Here is a 25,200-nt window from a genome sequence, read left to right as displayed (position 1 = left end):
AAGGTAGTGGGCAGGGTGAGTGGGGTCCAGAGTGATTTTTCTAGCCTTTTTCCTAACTCTGGAAGTGTATAGTTCTTGAAGGGGGGCAGGGGGCAACCAATAATCCTCTCAGCAGTCCAAACTGTTCTTTGTAGTCTTCTGATGTCTGATTTCGTAGCTGCACCAAACCAGACAATTACTGAAGTGCAGAGGACAGACTCAATGACTTCTGAGTAGAACTGTATCAGCAGCGCCTGTGGCAGGTTGAACTTTCTCAACTGGCGAAGGAAGTACAAACTCTGCTGGGCCTTTTTCGCAATGGAGTCAATGTGGGTCTCTCACTTCAGGTTCTGTGAGATGGTAGTGTCCAGGAACCTGAATGACTCCACTGCTACCACAGTGCTGTTTAGAATGGTGAGGGGGGACAGTGTTGGGGGGTTCCTCCTAAAGTCCACAATCATTTCCACCGTTTTGAGCGTGTTCAGCTCAAGGTTGTTTTGACTGCACCAGACAGCCAGCTGTTTAACCTTCCTTCCGGATGAGGCTGATGACAGTGGTGTCATCTGCAAACTTCAGGAGCTTCACAGAGGGGTCCTTGGTGGTGCAGTCGTTGGTGTAGAGGGAGAAGAGTAGTGGGGAGAGCACACATCCCTAGGGGACACCAGTGCTGACTGTACAGGTGCTGGAAGTGAATTTCCCCTGTCTCACAAGCTGCTGCCTGTCTGTCAGAAAGCTGGTAATCCACTGACAGATAGACGTGGGAACAGAGAGTTGGTGCAATTTAGTCCGGAGAATTGCTGGGATGATGGTGTTGAAAGCCGAACTGAAGTCCACAAAAAGGATCCTTGCATTTAATAAAAAAAATAATAATAATAAAAAAAAAAAAATTCCTGTTGCACTTTATTCTGTTTTGAATACTATTATGATGCTAGTGATACTTTGTAATATAGCACTTTTCATACCACTGTCTCCTAAGATGATTCGCTTATGTTTTCCTCTTTTGTAAGTCGCTTTGGATAAAAGCGTCTGCCAAATGAATAAATGTAAATATAAATGTAAATATGTCCCTAGTCTGTCCAGATGTTGCAGGATATGATGCAATCCCATGTTGACTGCATCATCCAAAGACCTGTTTGCTCGATAAGCAAATTGAAGGGGATCTAGAAAGGGTCCAGTGATGTCCTTCTGGTGGGCACCAGTCTCTCAAATGACTTCATGACCACAGATGTCAGGACAACAGGTCTGTAGTCATTAAGTCCTGTGATTTTTGGTTTCTTTGGGATAGGGATGATAGTGGAACATTTAAAGCAGCATGGGACTTCACACTGCTCCAGTGATCTATTGAACATCTGTGTGAAGATGGGGGCCAGTTGGTTAGCACAGGATCTAAGACATGCAGGTGAAACACCATCTGGGCCCTGTGCTTTCCTTAACCTTTGTTTTTGAAAGAAGTGGCTCACATCATTTTGTGTGTGTATTTTTATGTGTGACCACAGGGGTGTTCACTGGGGTTCAGGGTGGGGTTGGTGATTGGGGAGGGGTAACACCCATTAACACCCACCCACCTGCCAAATGCAGGCAGTAGCAGGTAAACCTTTCGCTCTTATTAGATACTTTGGCGGGAAGCCGTAGCCTAAGCAAATTTTATTGTATTCGTCTCGTGTTCAGCGCTTTATAAGCAGTATATATGCTTCTCACAACTGACATGCGCATCTGTGTGGGTCAAATGAAGCGTTCTTTCACACGAACCACTGCAGCGCACATCAGCGTGATACAGCCAGAGCTCTGGGACAGCACAGAGCAAAACTTGCGTGATTCAGTCAGGCTTTACGCGATATCGCGACTTATGTGACCCATCTGAATTCTAAAGAGAACATTCTAGTATTGAGCTCTATATGGAGGAATTTGAACATCTCAAATTGCTAGACAGCCCTGACATAAACAGCACAGACAAGGTAAAGAGACAACTGTGTGAAATGCATCAACATCGATTTTAATCAATCTACCCAATATCTTCTTTTGTACTTCATGGAATTATTAAATTAGAAGTTGCAGTTAAAGAAGAACAATGCTAAATGTTCATGGCAAGTCCAATTTAGAAAAGTTAAAGGGGCTGAAATCTGAATCTCCATGGACAAACTATTGACAACATTTTCCCCTTGTTCTGTCCTACTACTGTTCTTACTGGGATGTTTGCCTTCAGATTTCTAAAGGTGACTTAAATCATTAGGTCTGTGTCCTACTGAACTTTATATTATTCTTGTTCAAATAAAATGTCCAAACAAATGCATACAGTTACAGTCTCTAGTTGTCTTTATCACTTTTTGTGGGATGGGGCTAGTGACTTTGGCCGGTAAGCCAAAGAGTAAATGTCAAGTCCTGGGGAGATGTGGATATAAACAAGGATACAGCTCACACTACAGGCGAGTCACTACACCACCACAAGGACCTAGAGTGAATTGGGAATTGGGCATGCCAAATTGGGGAGAAAAGGGGAGAAAAATAAAAAAACAAAACATATCAGGATCAAAGTTCACATTTACTTGGCTTATACTAACAATGGCATTCAAGTAAAAATAAGACACTGTAAGGCGGGGTGCCAAGGTGTTTGCATTCAAAGGACAAAACTCCCCAGGGAGGCAAAGAGCAAATGCATGATCTCTGAGAGTTAACATATGAGCTTTCTCACAATCAGCATCTCTTCCTGAGGCACTACACCCCACTGAGTGAAGATTGCAAATTCACTCCTCCTTCCACATCTGTCCCATTCTTTCCCATCTCCTCCTCCTCCTTCATTCCCCTTCAGCTCAGAATCACCTCAAACTCACCTAAGGTCTGTATGTAACAAAATATAATATCTGATGTATACCAATAATGTAACTAGGCATGTTTTGTATCATTTAAAATGTCTCAGTGCAACTGGTACTATGGTCTCATCCGCACAACAGCATAATGTCTGGTAATGCAGTTTTCAGAAAGTAGACAAATTCTGGCCAATGCTTGGGGGTGCAACTTCCTCCTTGGTCTTTCATCTAAATTACCTCCTGTATGCAGATAAAGTATAACCGCAGGACTTCCAAACCTAACCACTCCCAAATTTCCATTGTTTATGTTTTCTCTGGTTTGGGTATTTAAGGAAATGTAACACAATATTCATTTTCAATTTTCTGTAGCCAGAAATCCCCATAGTTTCAAACTACGTACTTTGTTGAAGTCAGGTTTGCATCTGTTACTCTCAAGATACATCTTTGAGCATTAGATGTTTTGTATTGATTGTTTCTGAAGTGATTAGTTATGTAATTGACTTCATACATATTTACCTGACTAATAAATTGTTAAACTTGATTCTATTCTGACTTATTCTGAAATTCTTGGCTTTAGTAGGTTACGTTAAATGTAAGCGCAGCGTAGTTCTAGTGGGAAGACTAGCAGCTGTACATCATTGTACCATTAGCTAGGTAACTCCTAGCCAATCACATGTAAGCCATTGCTTTATAAGTCTGCTCACAATCTATCACATTGCTGTTTCAGTGTGCTAACACGGCAACCTCCACCACCCCACCACCACCAGTTGAGTCCCGTCCTGCACGGGGGTAGGATCCTCGCCCCTGCCTCTTATCTCCGGCAGGATATGATGGTTCCGAGTACAACTTCTTCGGACTGCCAGATGGGGCTTACGCCAAAGAGAGACATTACATTTCTGTTTTAAATTCATCAAATAAATGTCATCTTAAATTTCACTCAAGTCTGCGAGTCTTCCTGATAGAAATTCCTGTTACCGCAAATCTGTGATTAGGGTTAATACATACTAAGAGCCAGCATTTGATGAAGCATGAAGCACATCAACTGGGATCTTAAGCTTTCTGATTAACCATTTGAATTTAGTTAAGTGTAATAGACTGTAAAGGCTAAAATAAAATGCTATTTGGAACAATGTAATATTGATCGACCCATCCAAATAGCATTAGTCATGACCCCTGTTTAATGCTATTATTATTCTAGTCAAGTGCAATAGGAAACTATAGAACCAAACTAAATTACTATTCGGGTACTGGTATGTTGGTCTTATCTGAACAGTTTTAGTAATTTACCTCTGTCTAGAGCTAATATTATGTTAATTAAGTGTATAGAGATCTATAGAAACTAAGCAAAACTACTAATTAGAAATAGATAAGCTGCGGTAGTAATCATTCTTTTTTTAGTATTAGTTCATTTACCTCTGGCTAAATATCAAACTGACAAGTTTGTGACCGTTGGATCCATGTACACGGCCAGCATGAGACCATAAGTGACAGGATAAGCGAGAATGAACGAGTGTAATTTAAAAGTATAGAATTAACTAGATTAATTCTATAGTATCCAAATCTAGAGAAGATCTCAATTGATGATCAAAAATAACTGGAATCCCAAACTAAATTCAAGGTGTAATATAATTGGAGTCAGATAAAATTATTAAAGAAGTCAGATTCGGTCTTAACTAAAACCAATTTAAGACGACAAAACCACAAGTGTGGCAGAAAAGACAAACACGCAGATACCTTCACCACTTCGCTGGATTTCACCATTGGGCAGAGCGAGGTGGCATTTTTACAACACACACTAGTGAACATTGTTATCACCTAGACTAATAACCCAGGCTACATGCCTCCAAAGCAGCAGTACGGAAGCAGGAGCAACCAAGGGGTTGCCACACGCCAGCAAATCCACAATGGCATTTACTTGTGGTGTGTTTATATTGCTAAATCAATTAGTCTAATTTAAGTTTTTGACTATTGTGACGTTTTGCTGGACATTTTAGTCAGAGGAGCAGCGGTGTTGTTCAAGTGCGCAGTGAGATGCAAGCGAGGGAAGCAAGCCAGCATGCTGGTCATGCTCTGATAGCGTGTGTGAGCACAGTGCTGAATCAGCTGGCTGATCAGACCACAGACACAGAACAACAATACCCGGACTCACTTATTATTCTCTGTGATTTTAACAGAGTCAACCTCACCCGTAAACTGCCAAAATACAGACAGCACATTACATGCCCCGAAATATACTGGATCACTGCTACACAACATTAAAGGATGCATATCACTCTGTCCCTAGAGCAGCTTTGGGACTCTCTGATCACTGTCTGATTCATCTTCTTCCTATCTACAGTCAGAAACTTAATTCAGTTAAACCTGTAGTAAAGACTGTAAAAAGATGGAACAATGAAGCAGATCTGGAACTGCAATCCAGCTTTGACTGCACTGATTGGAGTGTTTTTGAAGCTGCATACTCCAATCTGGATGAGCTCACAGATACTGTAACATAATATATCATTTTCTGTGAGGATATGTGCATTCCAACTAGGACTTATTTAACGTTCAACAACGACAAACTATGGTTTACAGCAAAACTCATTCAGCTTCATCAAGCCAAAGAGGATGCTTGAAGTGGGGATAAAATATTGTATAATCAGGCCAAAAACACACTAACAAAGGAGATCAGAGTGGCTAAAAGAAGCTACTCTGAGAAGCTGAAAAACAAGTTTTGCATCAGTGTGGAGAGGCCTGAAAAACATTCTAACTACAAGACACCATCCCCTAACAATGTAGGGAATCAACAACTGGCTGACAACCAGAATGTGTTTTACTGTAGATTTGAAAAGCCCAGTCTCACACTCCACACCCACTCTGACCTTCACTTCACACCAACACCTGCAACCACCCTCCTCCTGCTACTCAACCTGCACTTAAGATCTGTGAAGAGGATGTGTGCCGGGGCTTCTGGAAACAAAAGACAAGGAAAGCACGGGGCCCAGACAGTAATTCACCCACTTGCCTAAAAGTCTGTGCCAACCAGCTAGCCCCCATCTTCACACAGATCTTCAACACATCACTAGAGCACTGTGAAGTTCCCAGCTGCTTCAAACGCACCACCATCATCCCTGTCCCAAAGAAACCCAAGACCGCAGGACTTAATGACTACTCTGATGTTGCTCTGACATCTGTGGTTATCAAGGCATTTGAGAGACTAGTGTTGGCCCACCTGAAGGACATCACTGGATCCTTTCTGGATCCCCTTCAATTTGCTTATTGAGCAAACAGGTCTTTGGATGATGCAGTCAACATAGGATTGCATCATATCCTGCAACACCTGGACAGACTAGGGACATATTTACATTTATATTTACATTTATTCATTTGGCAGATGCTTTTATCCAAAGCGACTTACAAAAGAGGAAAACATAAGCAAATCATCTTAGGAGACAGTGGTATGAAAAGTGCTGTATTACAAAGTATCACTAGTATCATAATAGTATTCAAAACAGAATAAAGTGCAACAAGAATTTTTTCCTCTTCACTACTTCACTACTCTTCTCCCTGTACACAAATGACTGCACTGCCAAGGACCCCTCTGTCAAGCTCCTGAAGTTTGCAGATGACACTACTGTCATCGGCCTCATCCAAGATGATGACGAGTCTGCATACAGAAGAGAGGTTGAACAGCTGGCTGTCTGGTGCAGTCAAAACAACCTGGAGCTGCACACGCTCAGAACAGTGGAGATCATAGTGGACTTTAACCCCGCTCACCATTCTGAACAGCACTGTGGCAGCAGTGGAGTCATTCAGGTTCCTGGGCTCTACCATCTCACAGGACCTGAAGTGGGAGACGCACATTGACTCCATTGTGATAACAGCCCAGCAGAGGTTGTACTTCCTTCGCCAGTTGAGGAAGTTCAACCTGCCACAGGCGCTGCTAATCCAGTTCAACTCAGCAGTCACTGAGTCTGTCCTCTGCACTTCAATAACTGTCTGGTTTGGTGCAGCTACGAAATTGGACATCAGAGGACTACAAAAGACAGTTTGGACTGCTGAGTGGATTATTGGTTGCTCCCTGCCCTCCCTTCAAGAACTGTACACTTCCAGAGTGAGGAAAAGGGCTGGAAAAATCACTCTGGACCCCACTAACTCAGACCACTACCTTTTTTGAACCGTTGCCTTCTGGCCAGCACTACACAGCACTGAGCACCAGAACTGTCAGGCACAAGAACAGTTTTTTCCCTCAGGCTATCCATCTTATGAACAGTTAAAACTGCCCGATTGAGCAATAATTATGTGCAATACACAGCTTAGTCTATTTATATTTATCTAATATATCCTACCTCTTCTTTCATTCCCTTGCTCTATCTGTATATAACAGATTTGTATTTGTACATCCGTATATATAGATTTTTTGTCTTATTGTGTATTTTTATATATACTTATATTTTCTTTTTAGCTTTTATTATCAATTTTTTTATTTTCTCTGTCTTGTTATATTTATTGTGCACTGGAAGCTTTTGTCACCAAGACAAATTCCTTGTATGTGGAAGCATACTTGGCAATAAAGCTCATTCTGATTCTGAGGTGCAGGGGATGGCAATGAGTGAAGTTGGATGGAAACAACACTGCTCAAAGAAAACACAGTAACTGTAGTTTCTGCTACATAATATTTTATCTGTCAAAATAATGGCCAGAATGTGGAATTATCTGCAGTTTTTTTTTTTTTTATTGGTAAAAGACAACATTTTTGGTTAACAAGAACAAACATGTTAATCAATTTTCTCACCTTAAAACACCAGAGTCCTCCAATGTCATTGCTGCTCTCAAAGCACACTGGTTCCAGGCCTTCATCCAAGCAGCATTTGATGCTGGCCAGTCCTGAGGTTCCTCCTCCAATCACAGCCACACGCTTAGCCATGCCGATTCACAACCTTCAGAAGTAGATGCAGGTGGTAATACTGAGATTTAAATGTGTTTCTACAGGTCAGACTTTGTAATGATTGGGAAGATGCTGCTATGATTTGATCTCCAAGGCAAAAACCGTTAAACTGTAACCCGTTAATATGGTGTTACAGTCACTGAAGTACTTTAAAAGGTAGCTGACAAATAACATGGACATGAACATTAAAATTATCGGGTTTAAATGTATATTTATGTATAAGGCAAGTGTGTATGTGTATAATTTCATTTAAGTTGTTTCACCAATAAATATACCTTGGTTTTACAACAGTAACCATATTTTAACCTTGATATTTGTAGTAAAACCATAGTAATAATACAGGGGAACAAAAACTATGGTAATAAAAATCATAATTTTGTGGTTATTATGGTTTTACTAGAAATAACATGTTATTTCTAGTAAAACCATAGTAACTACAAGATTAACCATGGTTAATCTTTAGTAAAACCATGGTTACTAGATACAGTATACTGCATTAAAACCATAGTTTCTAAAAAAAAAATAATAAAAAAAAACATGATTTATTGACTTTTCATAGTTATTACAACATTACTATAGTAAAACTATGATTTCCACCAAAAACGTCTCTGGTTACACATGTAACTTCGGTTCCCTGAGATGAAGGGAATGAGACGTTGCTGTAAGCACTATGGGGAAGTTCTTATTAGACGACCTTGTTAAAACCCTTATTCATTCACGCCAATCCTTGGATTGGCAATGGTGTCTGAGCCCGCCCCTTCAGACGGGCAGTTGGCCTAGGGACAAGTGTGAGTCACTCATATTATAAAACTCTTAAGTAGTAGTGCAGCCAGCTTTCACAATATCTTGTTCCTTTCATCTCAGGGAACCGAAGTAACATGCAACCAGACATTCCCTTTCGATTCAGTTCACTCAACATTGCTATAAGCACCAGTGGCGCCTGCAGCTGTATGGCCGTATGCACTGTGAGTACCTTGAGAGCTCCGACTGACCTGAAGAAAAATTTTCTCTGAGAATATTTCAGCAAAAATGTCGTGTCCCATACTGATGTTGTCTGTTTAAAAGAACCAGCGATGCCCGATTAGTGAATAAATCATTCTTTTGAGTCGGTTCTTTTCAGTGAATTGGCTAAACAGGCTTGCAAAGTGGTCTGAATTGATTTGTGATTCATCCAGTTAGTTAATTCGGACTGCTCTCTAATGGAATAATTTGGAGTGGTTTCTCACTCATTAAAACAGTATCATGATATTTAAGGGCAGAGAGAACAAACAGCGCTGGATAAAGTTAATATATATATCTACAATCAACTGAAACAAAAGACTGCCTTTTTGAGAGGTAACTTCAAGAAACTTCAGCTAGTTCAGTGTCATGTGAATAAGGGGCTGTTCAAGCCAAAGTGTTTTTGTGTCCGCTCATGATTTTTCAATCGTTTATCATATAAACATTCATAGATGCGTGTCTTTTGACAACTGTGTCACGTTTCACTGTTTTTAGCATCTCTCACAGAAGTGCAACATTTTTAGATGCCATGTTAAAAAGAACTTCAAATGTACATGTTTCGAGACATCTGCGTTCTGCTCTATTTGTTGTGGTGTCTTGCTTTTTTGTGCAAGAACGCGTTTGTTGTGAATGGTTACTGGAAGAAATGCTTTAGCCCAGTGGTTCCCAAACCTGTTCCTGGAGGCCCCCCAACACTGCACATTTTGTATATCTCCCTTTTCTGACACACCCAATTCAGGTCTTGGAGTCTCCACTAACGAGCTAATGAGTTGAATCAGGTGTGTTTGATAAGGGAGATTTCCAAAATGTGTAGTGTTGGGGGGCCTCCAGGAACAGGGTTGAGAATTAAATGAATGCTACACATACTCGAGAGAGAAAAAAAAATGCTTCTTTTTTCACAATTTGTGAACTAAAAAAAGTGTATATTAGTCCAATTTCTGTGCGTACCCTCTGATGAAATCCTTGGCCCATGGTAAGCACAATGGGGAACGATATCCCATCACCCGAACTACATGACATTACACTCCCAGAGTTATAACACTAAATAGAGATATTCATAAGGAGACACAGGCCACAGGCCGATGACTTAAAAGTCACATTAAGTGTATATGAATAGTCCCACATGGCGGACACCAGATGGAAATTAAAGTAGTCTGGGATCTTTATGAACCACATAGATATACACAGTATGGTTTTAACCCTCTCACAACATGGTTGGAAAAGTAAGTTTTATTTCTTATGGGAGTACTTATGACTTGTAAAGGGGCAGTTCAACAGCATATAAACAGGTGGCTGTATTGATTATAGATGGTAGCCCGTAATAAGGGCTTGGGCTCACCCGCTTGAATGTAAGAAGCGCGCTATACATAGAGGACTTGTGAGGAGATGGACGCCATGTCGCGAACGTGTTTTGTGAGGACCATCCTGCTGCTAAACATATGTCCTGTAGAGCTGCATGATTCTGAATAAATTGAGAATCATGATTTTTTTTGCTTAGATTAAAAATCACGATTCTCTCACGATTCTGAAGAAAAATGCTTATTTCAGTGATTTACAAAACCAGGACATAAGGGTATTAAAAACATAATTTACTAGAGATTCTGACAAAATGTTCTCTGCTTCAATCTATGCAAAAATGCAATAAAGCTGTAAATCAAATATATACATTTAAAATGTCCTAAGTCCACAAGAGGGCACAACGAATACATTATAAACCAAAATCCTTTTAAAAAACTTTTATAAATGAAAAAAAACGATTTAACCTGTTTCTCACATGCTAAGTAAAAAGCAAAACGAGCAGAAAAAAGCTTCATTAACAGTTCTATGTTAACTTGGTATTGCACTTGTAAGCAAATATGCAATAAAACACTGTTATTTTACAAAAGTTTTTTTTAAATAAACATTAACAATTTAAATTAAAACAATGAGGCCTTCAGTGTTTCTCTTGTAAAACTTGCTTCAAGCTTGTAAATGAGTTATTCAAGAGCCAGTAATTAAACAGAGAACAGAGTAAACAGTGCTTTGAGTTTTTTAGCAACAGTAGCATTTAAACATTTAAAAATTATAATATGAAACATTAAAAAAGGTAATTTAATGCAAAACGAAACTACTTAAATACTTGACACTCTTTACTGTGTGATAGATCTACATTAATACTGATTTGATGCAGTAAGAATGCCTGAAAGCCTATAACAGACAACATGGAGCTTAAATACATTTAGACATCACACAGATCTAACATTTTGAAGAATTTGTCCCATCTGCTTATACATTAACGGCTGTGTTTGCTTTAATATCTCGTCAAGACAGGGCAGATTTAATCCCGTCTGTTACACTGGTACTTCATTAACAGCTATGTTTACATTAATATCACCAAAAGAGGGTGTAACAATTAAGCAGGTAAGGAGGAAGCTGGGACTGGCTTGACAAACACATAGACATTTATTGACACTTTTCAGTGTACAAAGAAACAAAAACACGCACTGCTTTTCAGCCAGCTGCGTCAAATCATAAAAACACTCAAACATGCGGACAGGCTTCGTACATCTCTCTCCCATCTGCCGCTGTCTCTCTCCCGTCTGCCCTCCCCTCGCTCTGCCCAGACACTGCCCGGCTCCGCCCCGCTCACCACATACTCCCATCGCCGAACTCAGCTCCTGTGACCTACTCCCCCCCCCACCCATTTCTAGGTAGGGAGCATCGACGTGTCACACTGGTCTCCGGATCCGACCTGTGCGTGCCTGGAAGGGGGAACAGGGTGAAAGAGAGGAGAAAGGGATGAGGGGGGCGGGAATAACAAAAGGGAGAGAGAAAGCAATGAGGGGAGAGAGTGGAGAGAGAGACGGGCTCGTCGGCTCCGGACACACCGTCAACTGGCCCTCAGCTCGCTGTTGTGCTTCCGTCTGCGATGCTGGCCAATGGCACTGGACCCCTCAGCCATCCCTTCCAGTTGCTGGTTGATGCAGTGCTCCAGCGCCACCGGATCAAGCACTCCCTCAGTGTCGCGATCCTCAATCAGCGGCGAGGACTCCTTTGATAGCTCATCCTTCCTCCTATCCCGGGTTTCGGCACCAGTGTAACAATTAAGCAGGAAGGAGGATGCTGGGACTGGCTTGACAAACACGTACATTTAATGACACTTTTCAGTGTACAAAGAAACAAAAACACGCACTGCTTTTCAGCCAGCTGCGTCAAATCATAAAAACACTCAAACACACGGATAAGCTTCATACATCTCTCTCCCATCTGCCGCTGTCTCTTCTCCTTAAATACTCCCACCTCCCCTCGCTGGAACACGAGGCCAGTGTGGCGCACAGGTGAAAGCCATTCGCCACTTATCTTCCCGGCCTCGCTCTGCCCAGATGCCACTCGGCTCCACCCTGCTCACCACAGAGGGGTATTTTGATTCAAAACAGTGCAGAGTCTCATGCAGAAGTGCTGCATTCACCACAAGACACAAGTGCATGGGCAGACACACGCATGTAAGCGTTTGAAAGCAGCCAACTGTAATCAAACATCGCATGAGTAGCGAATTTAGTCAGGTCTTGATAATGTCAGTATTTTTGTAGCAATTAAAATATTGAACTGAACAGAGATTATATCACACTCCTAGCTAATCATGGCTGCACCCTGCAGTTTGTAAAGCACTGTGCTGGACAAACGTCTTTGGCGTTGCATTTTAGTTTATTCAGCATCTTGTGCAGGAGCGCTGTGTTTTGTAGATGCCATATGAAGTTTATCATAGGGCTGTCAAACAATTACAATATTTAATCATGACTAATCGCATAATTTTTTGTAGCTAATTGCGATTAATCACAATATCTATAAAAACATGAGTGGCAAAAATATGCTTCATCCAGAAGTATTTTTCAATCATCCACACAAAACCTATCCCACCAGAGTTGAACAACAGAAAATTAACACAACACAACTCAATTCAAATTATGTACAAAATATTGTAGTTGTAAGTGTATTATGATTGGATTTACTCGCTTCTTTTTATGGAGCTTTGACAGACATAATCTTCCTAGGAGCACAGTGGAATTAAATAGCTCTGGTCATGTGATTATTTGTACCACTCATGCAAAAAGTCTGCACTGTCACTTACAATTGAAAACTCTGTGCAAAATATATCAAAAACTCCTTTTAGACCCTGGTCACAATTGTAACCGGTGGGATTAAATGGGTTAGTGTAGATTACCTGCAGGGTTCCAGCAATATCTCCAACTTCTGCATTGGCTAGTGCACTATCAAAAAGAGACACTGTGACAGAACCTTGTAGACAGCAGCACGGTTTCCATTAGCTAGTAATCAGTACCTTCGCTCCCCATACGCATATTAAGCAGTCTGCATATGGCACCAACTCCCTAGGGGGGCACCAGAAACTCCACCAGCTGCCTTTACTGGAACGTTATACGTTATTGAACGACCCGGTAGCAGTCACGGAACACAGACGATCGCCTCGCGCTCACACTTTCACTTCGTAATGTGTCTCGCAGTGCAAGGCAGGTGCTAAAATGGCAGCTGTCTTGCCGCTGCAATCATGTTACAAAGTTCCAAGTTCTATCTGTGCTTTGCGGGCATGTTCTACTGCTGTACTACATTGATAAAATGCTTGGCGCAGATATCAGCATAATGTCTTCCACCATCTGTTTCCCCGACGGTCAATGCATGTGGCATTAGTGGCGTTTGCACGAATTGACTCGCTTCTCATGAACTGCGGTTTATTCAAAGGGTCATATTACGCGTTAATGGCATAAAAAAAATAGTGCCATTAAACGAATTTTGCGTTAACGCATTATTAACGTGTTAACTTGATAGCACTAGTTTATCAACATTTAAAAACGCGTCTTGAAGTCAATTTATTTATTTAAATTTGACCACTTTACAAATGCATGCCACTGGAACATTAATATACATTGCAGAATCGTTTTATCGATCTTTTAATGATTAATTGTGCAGCTGTGAGTGCCTTCAACACCAAATTTAAGTCCCAAGTCGGCACCATAGCAGGGTGAGGGGGGTTCAAATGCCTCGCTCCCCTAAGGAACTTTATGACTAGTTTGCCTATCGACGAGCCAGCCTCCATGGCGTGGTTTGCTGAGATAGTCGCTACATAAACCTTGAGCACTGATGGGGTAAGACCAGCGTCCATCCGCTCTTGAAGGAATGTCAAAATCTCAGCTATGGGGCAATTCACTGGGTCTTTACCACGCGAAGAGCACCAATTTGCAAACACGTGCCATTTATGTGCATAGAGGCGTCTCGTGGACAGTGCTCTAAACTGTAAAATGGTGTTCATCACCGACTGAGCCAATTCTGGCTCGTCCGATGTGCTCCGTTCAGAGGTCACATGTGTAGGTTCCACAGCTCTGGCTGGGGATGCCAAATTGTGCCTTGTGCTTGAGAGAAAAGGTCTCTCCTAAGTGGTATTTTCCATAGAGGGCCGTCTAGTGTTACTATCATCTCAGGAAACCAGGACTGATTGGACCATTTTGGCACAATTAACAGAACTGTTTCCATGTCCACTCGGACTTTGCTGATGACAGAATGAAGGAGGCACACCTGGGGAAATGCATACTTGCGTTTTGCCGGCCAGTACCAAAGGGAACAGTATTCCGTTCTCCGCAGAAGCGAACAGGTCGACTTCCACTTCGCCAAATATTTCCCAAATCCTCATCACAATCTGAGGATGAAGTCTCCATTCCCCAGGTAACGCTCCCTGGTGTGACAACAGATCCGCTCCAAAATTCAAACGGCCTGGGACATGTGTTGCACGCAATGAGAGGAGATGACACCCGCTCCATTGGAGGAGGCGTTGTGACATGCTCATTAAGTGTGGCAATCAGAGTCCACCCTGGTGATTTATGTGTGCCACTTCTGTTGGGTTGTCCGAACAAATCAGAACGTAGTGATTCACATTGTCGGAATGAAAAGCTCTCAAAGCTAGAAAGACAGCCATTAGTTCTAGATGGTTGATGTGCCATGCCCGTTTCGCACCTATCCAGGTGCCGAAAGTCGAGCATCCATCGCACACTGTGCCCCAACCTGTGTTGGATGCATCTGTGGTCACCACTTTTCTTCTGAAAATTTGACCCAGCATAACACCCTGTTTGTAGAAGGCCAGCGCTGTCCATGGTGCTAGAGTAGCCAGACAGTGGCGAGTCACCACTATACACATGCGCCAGAGGCTCCAGGCGCAATGTGGAACGTGTCGCTTGAGCCAGTACTAGAGAGGTCTCATGTGTAAGAGACCTAACGGTATGACGGCAGATGCTGCCGCCATAAAACCCAGCATTCTCTGAAATGACTTCAGTGGCAATATTTTCCCCAGTTTGAACTGAGACAGACACCGCAGAATGGTCTGTACGCGCTCGTTCATGAGGTGTGCACGCATGCTCACAGAGTCAAGACAAACCCCTAAAAAGGAGATTTTCTGGCTGGGGAAAAGTGTGCTTTTCGCCCAGTTGACATTCAGACCCAGATTTTTCAGATGGCAAAGAAGCAAGTTTCTGGGTTCACTCAGTAGTGCCTCTGATTGGGCTAGTAATAACCAATCGCTGAGGTAATTCAAAACACAAACACCGTTCATTTTCAATGGGGTGAGCGCCACATCGACACATTTCGTGAATCTGCAGGGAGCCAGAGACAGACCGAAAGGAAGGACTTTGAATTGATACGCAGTTCCCTCAAACGCAAATTGCTGCGTTCATGCAGCGGGACAGCGGGCTTATTGATTCGCTCGCTATAGGAGATAAAGCACCGCTCACCATAGGGAAGCGGTTGAGCATAATGTGTGGGGTGTATGATACGTGAAGAGGAAATGGCCCTTATTTTGAGAAAGTGTGAGCGTCCCATGTTTGTACAATGGCTGCTTTTTTCTCTTTTGTGAAAACAATCTTTGTTTGAGTAATACACACAGAAGCAACAAAATGTCCCATTCCCGATTAACAGTATTGGGGAAGAGGGAATAAACACTGTGTGCCTCAAATCGAGCCTTCTTTGGCTCTGGGCCGTGAATAACGGCGAGCTCTGGCTCCTCTTCATGGGGTTGGGCATGTCAGGAACATTTCTGCTGCCGGGCTGTGGTTTTCAGCCTGCACATTTTTTTGCGCTGAGACGGCGGGTGCTTACGCTTGGGCCACAGTTTGTGTGGCTTCACTGACAGCTCAGTAGTAGTTTTCGGCTGCACAGGGGCAGCGAGAGATGGATTTTTTGCCGGGTGCTGACCGGAATTAGATCAGGAGCATATCAGGAAAGGGGAAGTGCTACTCTCTTTGGCAGAATGTGTTTCATCGCTTTAGACAGCTTTTGCCCCACGATGAATCACTCTAAAAAGCCTTCCACAGCGTTGCCAAAGAGACCGTCGGGCGACACCGAGGTGTCAAGGAGGGTGACATTCTCAGCGTCACGCATCTCTGTGAGAGTTAACCAAATATGCCGATCCAGAACCACTAGGTTGCTCATCGCTTTCCCGATGGCCTGAGCGGTAGCTTTCGTGGCTCACAGTGCCAAATCTGTAGTGGTGCAGAGCTCTTTGAACAGCTCTGGATCAGAGCCTTGCTCATTCATATGTTTAAGGAGTTTAGCTTGAAAAACCTGGAGCACTGACATGCTGTGGTGTGCTGAACCAGCTTGGCCCGCTGCTGGACGTCAGTCAACATGGCTTAGAGGGGTGGGCGGGGCAGGATATCCATTCCATGGTAGTATTATGGCAGAGGTGAGCTGTGACTGCCTGTTTCACCAGGGGAAGCTTTAGTAGACTTTTTCATCAGTGTGATCCACTTTAGTGAAGATGGCAGCACCTCCAACCTGAATGTTCTGCAGGGGACAACTCAAGACTGAGCTCTTCAACCACTCTCACGTGAACGTGAAGAAGCTCCTTGTCTGTGGCGTTTGCACGTTCTTCACCCTCGCTGGGGGAAGAGGCGGCAACATCCTCCATGAACCACTCGCCTGTAGCTGTGAGTGACACAGCATAATCCCCATCATCAGAGTTGCCAAACGTAATGAGGCTGTGCACTCCAATAGAGGGCCAGAGTTCATCACATGCATATTGCTCACAGGGATTGCGCCGGCACGAAATCATCCTCTAATTCTTCCAGCTCAACCTCACTGCCCCATTGTGCTTCCTCATGTGGTCCCTTGGGACTTAACACAGAGGAGGTGGGTGGGAGGGCACGAGAGGCTGGATCTTCCCTCAGAACAAGGTTGATCCTAGAGCGCAACGTCCAGAGAGCATCTTCGACGGCAATGTGGATAAATCTTCACCAGAACACACAGGGAAGCGGAAAGCCTTGGTGCAGGTGCTGAGCACAGGTGAGGAGTCATCTTGTTCCCGTCTTGCTGAGAAGTTCCATCCACTGTAAGTGTACACTATATTGCCAAAAGTATTCGCTCACCTGCCTTTAGACACATATGAACTTAAGTGACATCCCATTCTTAATCCATAGGGTTTAATATGACGTCGGCCCACCCTTTGCAGCTATAACAGCTTCAACTCTTCTGGGAAGGCTTTCCACAAGGTTTAGGAGTGAGTTTATGGGAATTTTTGACCATTCTTCCAGAAGTGCATTTGTGAGGTCAGACACTGATGTTGGACGAGAAGGCCTGGCTCACAGTCTTCACTCAAATTCGTCCCAAAGGTGCTCTATCGGGTTGAGGTCAGGACTCTGTGCAGGCCAGTCAAGTTCTTCCACACCAAACTCGCTCATCCATGTCTTTATGGACCTTGCTTTGTGCACTGGTGTGCAATCATGTTGGAACAGGAAGTGGCCATCCCCAAACTGTTCCCACAAAGTTGGGAGCATGGAATTGTCCAAAATCTCTTGGTATGCTGGAACTAAGGGGCCAAGCCCAGCTCCTGAAAAACAACCCCACACCATAATCCCTCCTCCACCAGACTTCACAGTTGGCACAATGCAGTCAGACAAGTACCGTTCTCCTGGCAACCGCCAAACCCAGACTCGTCCATCAGATTGCCAGATGGAGAAGCGTGATTCGTCACTCCAGAGAACACGTCTCCACTGCTCTAGAGTCCAGTGGCGGCGTGCTTTACACCACTGCATCCGACGCTTTGCATTGCACTTGGTGATGTATGGCTTGGATGCAGCTGCTCGCCATGGAAACCCATTCCATGAAGCTCTCTACGCACTGTTCTTGAGCTAATCTGAAGGCCACATGAACTTTGGACGTCTGTAGCGATTGACTCTGCAGAAAGTTGGCGACCTCTGCGCACTATGCGCCTCAGCATCCGCTGACCCCGCTCTGTCATTTTACGTGGCCTACCACTTCGTGGCTGAGTTGCTGTCATTCCCAATCGCTTCCACTTTGTTATAATACCACTGACAGTTGACTGTGGAATATTTAGTAGCGAGGAAATTTCACGACTGGACTTGTTGCACAGGTGGCATCCTATCACAGTACCACGCTGGAATTCACTGAGCTCCTGAGAGCGGCCCATTCTTTCACAAATGTTTGTAGAAGCAGTCTGCATGCCTAGGTGCTTCATTTTATACACCTGTGGCCATGGAAGTGATTGGAACACCTGAATTCAATTATTTGGATGGGTGAGCGAATACTTTTGGCAATATAGTGTATATCGGCGGCGAAGCAGAACGGTTCTCAGATGAAGTTCGTAGTATTAAAGGAAGAAAATTCTGAAGACACTATTGCCAATCAGAGGATTGGCATGATTGAATAAGGCAATCAACAACTCTCACGCTGAGCTGAACTCAAAAGTTGGCAGCCCTGAATAAGGGTTTCAACAAGGTCATCTAAGAAGGACTTCCCCATAGTGCTTACAGCAATGTCGAGTGAACTGAATCGAAAAGGAACTATGGTAACTGTCTACAATATTACTATAGAAAAACCATAGTAAAACTATGGTATTTGTATAGTAAAACCATAATAACCACAAAATAATTATTTTTATTCATAGTTTTTGCTTTCCTGTATTATCATTATGGTTTCACTATAAATATCATGGTTAAAACATGGTTACTGTAGTAAAACCATGGTAAATGTACTGCGAATGCAAAACTATTTCAGAAAAAAAAATCCCGCCTTGTCCTCTAAAGGGCTCCGTATTTAGCTCCTTGCAGTGTGACAAATAAATTTTTAAAAGTACATATTCCAACCCAGTCTGTCAATTATATATGAGATAGTAAAACTGCTTATATAATAACTAGAAGAGTGCTAAGTACAATAGACCTTTTTCACACTCTGGGTTTTGAAACGCGGAAGTAACAGTTTGCAGGTTAAATTTCGAAAGCGGTGAATGGTAGTGAATGGGAAATCACAGCAAATATTATTTTCACTTACCCATTTGCTCCCAGACAAAATAAAATATCCACTATTACGTTTGAATGACTTTCCATAAGAGTTAAAAAAAAAAATAGAGAGCGGTGGATTAAGACGGAATGATCAGATGGGAGAAGATGCCAAATTTACTGTCACTCTCTCAGCAGCTGTAATAGAAACCCCCTCGCAGCTGTGGTAATTAATTTTTTTAAACTAATTCCTGGGTAATATAACACAAAGCATAATGTTATAAATTTACACTTAATATTTTTTTTAAAAAAATTGCGAGATTTACGCTGCTAAATAAGGCGGAAACGCGTCATCACAGTCTGTGAAAAAGGTCTATAGTTTCGTCACACCGCCTGACACTGCTGTAGTCATTGTATAGATTCATGGGATCTCTGTAGATCAGTGTAGAATGTTTAAAAATTTTTCTTTCACTCCGTTTTTGATTACAGTGTTGACTCATTACAAGTTACCACAGATTTATTACAAAATACTGTAGATACCGTAGTAAAGTTTAGATAAAGTCTTTCGTAAAGAAATGCTACATATAGTGGTCCATTTGTTCTTATATAATCGTGTGTACACAGTCGAAGATGTACAGTACGCCTCCAATCGTAAAAACTTCTGCCTGGTTACGTCATCACTAGTATATCACTTCTGCAAAATTATTTTGAAATCGACTTGGTAACTCAGTTACGAAACGGCTTACTAAAACGGAATTTACATACAGCATCTGAATAGACTTCGTAATTTAGCCGCATTCAGATAAAGTAACCGATCTTTACATCTCTTTTTTATGTTAACAATGAAGTTACGTAACGTAAACATGCCTGTTTTAAAACACAATTCCTCTCAACTATGTAGTTGCATTTGGTCAATACAAATTGTGTGGCATTGTATCTTACCTTGTTGAATGCGTTGTGTGTAGAAGTTTAGGATGATGGTCAATAACATGGAAGTAGACTTCACACCGCTGCAGTGTTTGAACAGGGGCGGAGATTCATTTGGTCACCAGTCTATCAATGTTCAACCAGCTAAATACATTTGACATAGAATAAAGAGATAAATATTTGGATCGCATCAAAGTCCTGTTTATATAACAAACACAGCATTCAGATTGAAATATTTTGTGTGTGCGTGTGTATACTGTAATATTAAGCAGAATTGTTTCGTTTTTCATCAGCTTTGTACAATTTCATGTCTATGGGGTTGATTTTTATTCAAACGAGCAGACTTCTACTTTTTGCGGTGTAAAGGTCACATTAAAACTGACAGAAACTTTTGTGTATTTTCAAATGCCTTTTATTTATAGATTTGATCGTTTTAGCCTTGTGTCAGACCCAGACTTTCAATTTTAAATGATAAAAATGCATTATGAAAGTAGAAATTATTACATGTGTAAAACTATGATAATCTAAAGAAAGAGTAAAGTAGCAATAAACAATTTTGGTAACACTTAACAGTACGGTTGTGAACATTAGTTAATGAACAGTATTGTTTTAAAGCATTTATTAATTTTGGTTAATGGTAATTTATAAATATATAAAATGTCATTGTTCATAATGAATTAACTAATGTTTTCATACAGTGTTTAATTTAAAAAATGCATTAGTTGATATTGAAATTAATATTAACCAAGATTAATAAGAGCTGTAAATTGTTGTTCATTGTTAGTTCATGTTAACTAATTTTAACTTATAAAACCTTATTATAAGGTGTTGCCACAGTTTCAGTATTTATTTAGTGAAAAATATTTCTATCACTTTTTCAAAAAAAGATTATGTCTATCCCACAGTTGTGGCGTTAACAAAGCAAGTAAAGAGCAGTGAAGAGCAAACTTAAGATGAAATATAAAAATATGAAAGTGATGTTTGAATACACAAAGAAAACCTGAGGTAAACATCACTTGTGAGCAGAAGTTGTTATATTTGTCACCATTTCCAAGTAAAAATATTAATTAATTGTGTGTATTTAGGATACATAAAATCTTAGCTATGAAATTTGTTTTATCAAGATAAAAGAGTACAATATTTTATTACAAAAACTTTAAAAATGTCATTTCCACCACAGAATTCCTGTTAAACACAATGTGACAATGTGGTAGGAATTTTCTTGACTTTCTGAAAAAAAATAATAAATACTAAAATGACTTAAATCACATTTGGTGCATGTATATACTCTGTTGGACACTGTTAATAGACAAATAATAATAATAATAATAATAATTAAAAAAAAATAGTGAGAGTGTGAAAACGAGTTTTAATGAGACATTTTCCAGATACATTTCCAGAAGTCCACAGTACGAAAAGTGCCTGAAGTTGAAGAAACACCCACAGTATTTCTAAAAGATCATTTGTGTCATTTATTTTCCACACTCACAATTTCTCTTAGATATCTGTGAAGCTTATCATTTTTTACCTTTACAGCAAAATATACTGTGGGACCCAAAGGTTACCATGGATGCTTTTCAACATGCAAGTATAAAAGTTTAAGGTTTTATTGTTTTATTGTATTGTTGTTGTATCAAGCATGCTTAGTTTGTTCAGTTGCATAGTCTGATTACATTTAGATGCAATTTTCATGCAAATTGTATTTTGCATGTCTTGTAAATCTTGCCGGAGCAAATTTAGTTGTGTATGACAAACATTAACCTACAACATCAAGACGACAGTGGCTGATCTTAGCTATATATTTTTGTGTATTTTAAATTTCTAAGCAGGCATTCTGCCACCTTTAAGAGTGGAACATATTTTTGCTGGAGGAGAAAAAGGAAAAAACTGCCATCAGCAATTGTCACAAAACAATACTAGCTCCATCAGCCGTCTCCAATGATTCATTTACTTACAAGTATATAGACCAATAAAAATGTAGCCGATGAACAAGATCGAGGGCACACTATGGTATAAACTCTTTTCTCTTATGATGTTTGTCTAAAGATATGTACACAAATCCGTAACCACAAATCTAATCTTTGAAGATCCTGTGAAATGGCTCAACAAGTGCAGTTCCCTTTCGATTACGGTTCACTCGACATTGCAATAAACGCTATGAGGAATTACTTCTCCGACGACTAGTTGAAGCCCTTTTACAATAACGTCAATTTTGTGATTGGCAATGGTGATTAAGCCCCACCCCTTTAGGCATGCAGTTGGCCTATATAAGCAGGTGGGAAATCACCATTTCTTCAGAATTTTCTTGAAAAGCCCTCTCTGCTTCGCCGTCAAGATACACTCTTTCAGCGGATGGGATCTTCTCTGCAGACGCAAACAGTACGATTCATCACCTGAACGACTCAGCGCCTGCAGCGAGAAGACTCACCGCTCCCCTGCTGTGTTCCGGCAAAGATTCTCTCTGCCTTGCCGTCGAAGACTCTTCTCTGGTGAATGGGTTCTTCGCCTCAGACACTCAACACCACTGACACCGTAGGGCTTCAGTGAGACACTGACCCACTTCCCTGCAGCATTTTGTCAGATCCCTCACAGCATCAGACATGGGCGAGTGGTCCATGGAGGAAGATACCATCCCTTCCCCCAACGAGGGCTAGGAACGTGCACACGTCACTGACAAAGAGCTACTGAAATCCGCCCTGGCCGGAAGGGCTTATACGGCAGTGGGCCAGGCTGGTTCAGCATTACACAGTAGGATGGTGCTCCAAGTTTTTCAAGCCAAGCTCCTCAAACAAATGGACGAGAAAGGCCCGGATCCAGAACTGTTTAAAGATCTACACACTGCTACAGACTTGACGCCGCAGGCCACAAAAGTCACCGTTCTGGCCATTAGGAATACAATGAGCAACTTGGTGGTTCTGGGCCAACATGTCAGGCACAGAGATGCGTGACTCACCCAGGTGTCTCCAGCAGGCCTATTTGGCAATGCCATGGAAGGCTTTGCAGATTGCTGCATCGCAGCACAAAAGAAATCTCAAGCGATAAAGCACTTCTTACCAAAGAGAAGTAGCTCTTCCTCTCACCCGGTTTGCTCCCGCTCTACTGCGAGTCAGCGCCCGGCAGAAAAAACCCATGCTGACTGAATAAACCCCAGGAGGCAGTTGTGCTCCTCACAGGCCCAATCCCATGAAGTGGAGCCCAGAGCCCGCCATTCTTCTCTGCCCAGACCTGAAGAAGGCCTGGTTTGACGCGCACAGTGTTTCACCCCTTTTCCCCACCGCAGTTCGTCGGGAATGGGATGCTTTGCAAAATGTTGTTTCTATGTGTTCCAGTCAATAAAGAATGTTTTCACAAAAAAGAAAAAAGTGCTTGTTGCGCCTACACAAGACACTTACACATTCTCAATAATTCTCTGTTCCTCTTCACGCTTCTCACACCCCACACATTATGCTCAACCACTTCCCTATGGCGGGTGGTGCTTTATCTCCTATCGCGAGCGAGTCAATGCACCCACTGTCTCGTTACATGGATGCGTGGCGAGCCCTCACGAGTGTGTACGACTGGGTGCTAAAAACGATTGAACACGGATATATGATTGTGATAAGGATAGGTTCGTGGGCAATGGAGGAGTCAGGAGACAGTGAACAGTTGAGTATTAAATACTTCAGCTTCACACACGCACACTTTCAAACACAAAGCAAAAACGGCTCTGGTAGCCAACTCAAAGAAGCTTTCTCTCTCTCGCAGATCAGTTGCTCTGGGTCACTCTCTCTCTCCTCTCTGCCGCTCTGGCGAGCCTTATCAGGTCTCCCTCTGCCATCACTGTAATGAGAGACAGGTGTTAGAGTAATTACAGCCCAGGTGACGAGCCTTACCGTTTTCCCTCTCCCACAGACAGACACATGACCACGCCCCCCCCATGCCACATACCCCCACCGCTGACTCAGGCCGGGGCAACATCTGGCCTGCCTGCTCCCCCTCCCCATTTCTGGAGAGAAAGTCAGCCACAACCATCTGCACCCCCGGTCTGTGGATCACCTCGAACGTTAAGGGCTGAAGAGCCAGATACCAACGGGTGATCCGCGCGTTAGTATCCTTCATGTGGTGGAGCCACTGCAGAGGAGCGTGATCAGAACAGAGGGTGAAGGCTCACCCCAGCAGGTAGTATCGGAGTGTAAGAACAGCCCACTTAATCGCAAGACACTCCTTCTCGATTGTACTATAATTTGTCTCCCTGAAGGAGAGCTTGCGACTAATAAATAGCACTGGCCGTTCCTCCCCTTCCACCTCCTGCGAGAGCACCGTGCCCAGCCCCCTGTCAGATGCATCAGTCTGCAAAATAAAGGGGAGAGAGAAATCAGGTGCCAGCGAACTGTTGAGTGTTTATTAAATACTTCAGCTTCACACACGCACACTTTCAAACACAAAGCAAAAACGGCTCTGGTGGCCAACTCAAAATAAGAGTCCTAGGAAGACATGAGAGAGACAGACTGTGACTATTTCTTGTGCTCCAAACTTACTTCAAACTTACTTTTCTGTCTGCTCATGTGAATGTGACACATCATAAGAAAGTGTTTCACCGCTGTTCAAATGCACTTTGGATCGCATCATTTATATGTATACACTTTTCCATCTGAAAGGACTAAATATTAAATGAAACAAATGACAATAAAATGCACAGTAATCTCTTCAGTAATCAAAATACTTTTTGAATGCAACTTTATTCTAATTACCAATTATTTAAATTGTAACTGTAGTGGAATACAGTTACTTATATTTTGTATTTTAAATACGTAATCCCAATACATGTATTTCATCATGTATATACTCCCCAATCCTGGGAACCTGCACGTGTGGCCCCTGGATGGTGCACATTGAACATGCCAGAATTGACTCAGTCAGTAATGAACATCATTTTGCCGGCTATAGCGTCATCCATAAGATGCCTATATGCACTAAAATGCCTTATGTTTGCAGATTGGTGCTCTTCACATGGCAAGGACCCAGTGAATTGCTCCATAGCTGAGATCCTTATATTCCTTCAATAGTGGCTGGATGCAGGTCTTAGTCCATCAATGCTAAAGGTCTACATAGTGACTATCTCAGCAGATCATGCCCCAGAGGCTGGCTCCTCTATAGGCAAACACTGTCTAATCATAAAGTTCCTTAGGGGGGCAAGGCGCTTAAACCCCCCTCGACCTGCTACAGTCCCAACTTGGGATTTGAACCTGGTGCTGAAGGTGCACTATTTCTTCATGAATCTTCTCTGTCTAGAGAGCTTATTGTTCCATCACCC

At 42.2% G+C, this 25,200-nt stretch overlaps 1 protein-coding gene across 1 annotated transcript in view; it reads right to left on the bottom strand.

Moving 5' to 3' along the window:
• Positions 1 to 20,045, bottom strand: part of LOC127410384 (flavin-containing monooxygenase 5-like) — a 34,066-nt gene extending 14,021 nt beyond the window's left edge. The window contains exons 1-2 of the mRNA XM_051645623.1: positions 19,923 to 20,045; positions 7,558 to 7,702 (exon numbers count right to left, since the gene is read on the bottom strand). Coding sequence (XP_051501583.1) covers positions 7,558 to 7,689 — 132 coding nt within the window. The 5' untranslated portion in view covers positions 7,690 to 7,702; positions 19,923 to 20,045. The remainder of the gene's footprint in view (positions 1 to 7,557; positions 7,703 to 19,922) is intronic.
• Positions 20,046 to 25,200: the final 5,155 nt, after the last annotated feature.

Source organism: Myxocyprinus asiaticus, chromosome 19, assembly GCF_019703515.2.
Source record: "Myxocyprinus asiaticus isolate MX2 ecotype Aquarium Trade chromosome 19, UBuf_Myxa_2, whole genome shotgun sequence".
NCBI classification, from domain to species: domain Eukaryota; kingdom Metazoa; phylum Chordata; class Actinopteri; order Cypriniformes; family Catostomidae; genus Myxocyprinus; species Myxocyprinus asiaticus.
Note: the sequence above shows the minus strand (reverse complement) of the source record. Positions and strands in the feature narration are given on the sequence as shown.